This window comes from Cynoglossus semilaevis, chromosome 18, assembly GCF_000523025.1.
Source record: "Cynoglossus semilaevis isolate Cse_v1.0 chromosome 18, Cse_v1.0, whole genome shotgun sequence".
Lineage (NCBI taxonomy): Eukaryota > Metazoa > Chordata > Actinopteri > Pleuronectiformes > Cynoglossidae > Cynoglossus > Cynoglossus semilaevis.
Genome location: NC_024324.1, coordinates 13,432,743 through 13,437,380, shown reverse-complemented (window position 1 = coordinate 13,437,380; position 4,638 = coordinate 13,432,743). Strand labels below are relative to the sequence as shown.

Genomic DNA, 4,638 nt, shown 5'->3' with positions numbered 1-4,638 from the left:
GGACAAGTCAGGGCGCCTCTGGGATGGCGGTACATCGGAAAAAGGACTGCACTCCGTCGGCGTGGTTCTGGGAGAGTCCGGATACTTTGGCGCAGCTGGAGGTGGTGCGACAGTGGATCGGGAAACACTACAAAAAGGTACTTCGCTGCTGGGAGGGAAGCTAACAGAGCTAGCCGCCCCCTGCTAAAAAGAGCATTGGCTCCTAATGTAAACAAACGTCTCATGCTGAATAACGTAATTTTACACTGGATTTAAAGAGTTGTTATATAAATGCAAATAATAAAAACACATTTAGATGATAATATTAAAAACGCATATTTTATAAATGCTGTGGATAAATCAGAAAACAGCTACTAAAATTTGAGACTGCCCAATGACAGCGAATCGATTGTTACTATTGTATCATTTAAACATGAATTTATGAATCGTTTTATATTTATTTTAAATCTGCATTGTGTCAGTTTGTCTTGGTAGATGCTCCATCCTGTCAGGTCTTGGCTGCAGTCACCTTACAGCTTCTCCAGTTCCAAGAGGATGCGTTTGGTCGACAAGTCACCAATCCTGCTCTCAGCAAACTTTCCGTAAGTCCCTGTCTTTAGATTTAGATTAAACAGGACTACAAATTGATTTACATTTTTTCCCAGTGAGGTGCATGTCTTGTGCCAAAGTTCGAATTTATTTTAGAAGTTTATGTTATGGAAGAAGAACCTACTTATTTATTGAGCAATACCACAGAACAATTATGCATGCTATTATAATGATGCTCTGATGTTTATGCTTCAGACATAACAAACCATGACAAAGATGTTTTCTTTCAGTTTTTCTTTTCAGCTGAGAATAAGGGAAGAAAAATATGACATATTTCTAATAAATATAAAGATAAATCCAGGCTTAAAACGACATGAGGAGAAAGATTTAATCACTCGTTAACAGGCGACAATCATTGTTGTGTTGCTATAGGCACAATGCTTCTTGGATTTGCGACCAGGGGGAGGGCTGTGCCACATACTTGGAACTGCATACAGGTTCAAGGCAGAGCAAGGCTGGTCTGTATCACACCTCTGGTCATGTTCTCATATGCCATTAATACTCATTGTTTTTTAACTTCTTCCTAACGTTTTGTTTCCTTACCCTAACAGGCGAAGGTTTGACTTGCAGAATCCATCAAGAACTGAGAGAAATGTCGAGATGTTTAGTGCAATTAAAGGGGCATTAATCCAGGTAACAGATGAAACCCAAATGTATACTAAGGCAGCATTTAACCAGCACTATATCACATACCGTGTGCCTCTGTTTTGTGTCTACAGAACAGTTGTATGTCCTTACCTGTGGTTTATTTGGAGGCCACACTCAATCAGGAGTTGGCAAACAGACTGACCACGATCATCACGAAGCACCAGGTAAAGTCATGCAGTGATTAAAAAAAAATAGTTAAAAAAAACTTGTGTGGCTAACTTAACAGTGCAAATCAAGGGAGGTGTGTTCCCTGTGTGTGTGCTGCCTGCTCACAGTTTGTTTTTGTACAGGGGACTATCACCGAGGACCAAACACTCGCCAGTCACCACATTTATCCTTTACCTGCTACTACTGAAGAAGGTTTGTTACCACTCTTTAGAATTTCTTTATTGCAAATACATATGTATTTAAGCATAATACTCAATGTATTTGTTTTTCCAGATGAATGGCTACGTCCCATCATGCGTAAGGATAATCACATCCTAGTACATTGGGGAATGCACCCTGACAGGTAATGCAAAATAACATATATTTTTTACATTAACACTTACACTTACTGTAAACGAACCTATATAAAATCATATAATTGATTTTCTTTTCTTTTCCTCAGCTATGACAGCTGGCTACCTTCGGGCGATGTCGAAGGAGAAGTTGAAGAGCCACCGCACCCAGTGGGACCGTGGAGGGTGAGCACACATATAATGCATTGAAATCCTCATATTACACTAGAAGACATTTAAACCACTAGGACATTAATATAATCATTAAGCTCTGGAGCCAATTATTTCCCTTCCCCCATGAAAACAGATAAAAAATGGAAAATACCATGGCGATGGAGCTGCCAGACAGTAATAAAATAATAAAATGAATGGATGCTTTAAGGACATCAAGATGTTAAATGTTGTTAAATCTTGTCTAGTGCCCCCTGAAGGAAGCAGAGTTAGAATAAACATACCAATGCAACACGTGATGCAGCACACATTACCGTCTAACTCGATCTGTTTTCCATGTTATTTCCAGGTCCATGCCGGTTGGGTCCTAGACACAGATGTATTCAATGAGTGGATGAATGAGGAAGACTATTGTGTGGATGAGAGGAACTCCCCATTAATCCTTCGTCAGCGTGTTCGCCTCCAAGATGAGCAGGTGTGTGGCTGTCTGAGAGATGCTTTTTGGTCTTAGTAGAAAAGTCAGGATTTTTCTTAATTCATGAGATTTTATTTACACATTCTCATCTTGACTGAAGGAGTCAAGATCCACTCCGTCAAAAAAGAGAAGACGATCCCCCTCACCTCCTTCCTCTGATGGCAGAAAGAAAGGAAAGAAGGGGTGAGAAACATGAAACAATGAACAGTGGTGCACATAATCATGATATATTTAAACCTGGCTCATTATCTGGGTTTTATCTTGAACAGGAGAAGACGTGGACAACAGGAAGAGGAGCCAGAGGAGGATCTGACCAAAGATATGGAAGACCCTACCCCTGTTCCTAACATGGAGGAGGTTATACTACCTAAAAATGGTAAACCATACAACAAGACCAGAATGCTGTGCATTTTAAGAGGTTCATGCTTGTTTAAAATCGCCTAAATTTGTGTGTATAGTGAACCTGAAGAAAGACAGTGAGAACACACCAGTCAAAGGAGGAACAATGACTGACCTGGGTAAGCCGGCAGATGTCTTAAAACGTACAATATACTGTTCCTGGTGTTAAATTCTCATCTTCGTTTCCCATTTAATTTTCCAGACGACCAAGAGGATGATTTTCTCGGAAGGGTAAATAAATGTTCCTCAAAATATTTGTATCTATTTTAGGGGTTTTTGATTTACTGTTTTTGTTTGTTGTTTTTTTCATTTTTGTTTTTGAGAGAGGCAAACTATTTAATTTAAAGTATGTTTATGTATGTACAGGAGGAGGAAGAAGGAAGAGGGGAGATGACACGGTTTTCAGAAGGAGAGGAAAACATTACAGAGCAAACACATCACATTATTATCCCAAGCTTCACGTCTTGGTTTAACAACAACAGGTAAAAATAAAAACACAAATAAAGACAAAAAAATTTACAACAAAGTGAAAGTTATAATACTGATGAAACTAATCACAACCTTTTCAGCATTCACTTTATCGAAAAACGAGCTCTTCCTGAATTCTTTAACGGAAAGAACAAGTCCAAATCTCCAGAAATGTGAGTACTACTACTGATGTACTATTTTTTAGGTGGTCCTTAAGAACTACATGTTTCAGTACCATTGGCCTAAATCCCCACCAACATCATTACCTTTTCTTTCTACTGTAGCTACCTGGCGTACCGTAATTTCATGATCGACACATACCGGCTGAACCCTCAGGAGTATCTCAGCTCCACCTCCTGCAGACGAAACCTCACTGGAGACGTCTGTGCCATTATAAGGTACCAGGTTGTGTGTGGGCGTTTACTTTATCTGCTCTTCCTAACTGCGTGGGCATTTCAACTGAGAAAATGTGTTAAATGAAATCCTCATACTGTGGAGGAGCGTTGAGTGTAATTAATGGGTCTGCAGACATATGTGGAGGCAGAGTTTGAGCTGTACTCCAGTTAAATGAATGCAAATTCCATGTTGTGTCTCCAGGGTGCATGCATTTCTGGAGCAGTGGGGTTTAATCAACTACCAAGTGGATGCAGAAAGCAGGCCCCTCCCCATGGGACCACCACCCACACCCCATTTTAACGTATTGGCTGACACACCGTTAGGTCTGGCACCCCTGCAACACAAACCGCTGCAGGTAAACATCAAACACTCAAGTACACACAAATGTTTCAGACTGAACAAATTCATGGAATGTTGATTTTTTTTTTCTTTCCCCAACTTGTGATTGCAGGTGACTGCTTCGCAACATATGTTGTACTTCCCCGAAAAAGGCAGAGAAAAGCCCTCAGATTGCCAGAACTTTGGTCTTCGCACTGACATCTATGCCAGGAAGCACCCTAAGGTGTCAAGCAGCATTTCAAATAAACACTTTTCTTTATCTCACATTCTTGCATGATTTGTTTTTTCTTACAACTGTTCTATCATATTTTTTAGACCAAAGGAGCAAGTGCAGGAAGGGAATGGACAGAACAAGAGACACTGTTGTTATTAGAGGTAAAACTATTGCTTCTATTGTTTTTAAGAAATGTTTTAAATTATACCTTGAGTTTTCCATTTTGGTTCTCGCCATACTTTTTCTGATTTCTTTATCCCTCTTCTGTCTCAGGCTCTAGAAGTTTACAGGGACGACTGGAACAAGGTCTCTGAGCACGTGGGGTCAAGAACCCAGGACGAGTGTATCCTCCATTTCCTTCGTCTGCCAATAGAAGATCCTTATCTCGAAGACTCCTCGGCCTCTCTGGGTCCACTGGCCTATCAGCCTGTGCCTTTCAG

General features: G+C 40.3%; 1 protein-coding gene across 1 annotated transcript in view; it reads left to right on the top strand.

The window, feature by feature from the left end:
* The first annotated feature begins 6 nt into the window (after positions 1-6).
* smarcc1b (SWI/SNF related BAF chromatin remodeling complex subunit C1b) overlaps positions 7-4,638 on the top strand; it is a 7,280-nt gene continuing 2,648 nt past the window's right edge. The window contains exons 1-20 of the mRNA XM_017040924.2: positions 7-137; positions 462-581; positions 961-1,046; positions 1,140-1,221; positions 1,308-1,400; positions 1,527-1,596; positions 1,678-1,747; positions 1,847-1,922; positions 2,257-2,382; positions 2,483-2,565; positions 2,652-2,758; positions 2,841-2,900; positions 2,984-3,012; positions 3,148-3,263; positions 3,351-3,422; positions 3,534-3,647; positions 3,847-4,000; positions 4,097-4,207; positions 4,300-4,359; positions 4,472-4,636. Of these exons, the coding sequence (XP_016896413.1) occupies positions 24-137; positions 462-581; positions 961-1,046; positions 1,140-1,221; positions 1,308-1,400; positions 1,527-1,596; positions 1,678-1,747; positions 1,847-1,922; positions 2,257-2,382; positions 2,483-2,565; positions 2,652-2,758; positions 2,841-2,900; positions 2,984-3,012; positions 3,148-3,263; positions 3,351-3,422; positions 3,534-3,647; positions 3,847-4,000; positions 4,097-4,207; positions 4,300-4,359; positions 4,472-4,636 (1,908 nt within the window). The 5' untranslated portion in view covers positions 7-23. The remainder of the gene's footprint in view (positions 138-461; positions 582-960; positions 1,047-1,139; positions 1,222-1,307; positions 1,401-1,526; positions 1,597-1,677; positions 1,748-1,846; positions 1,923-2,256; positions 2,383-2,482; positions 2,566-2,651; positions 2,759-2,840; positions 2,901-2,983; positions 3,013-3,147; positions 3,264-3,350; positions 3,423-3,533; positions 3,648-3,846; positions 4,001-4,096; positions 4,208-4,299; positions 4,360-4,471; positions 4,637-4,638) is intronic.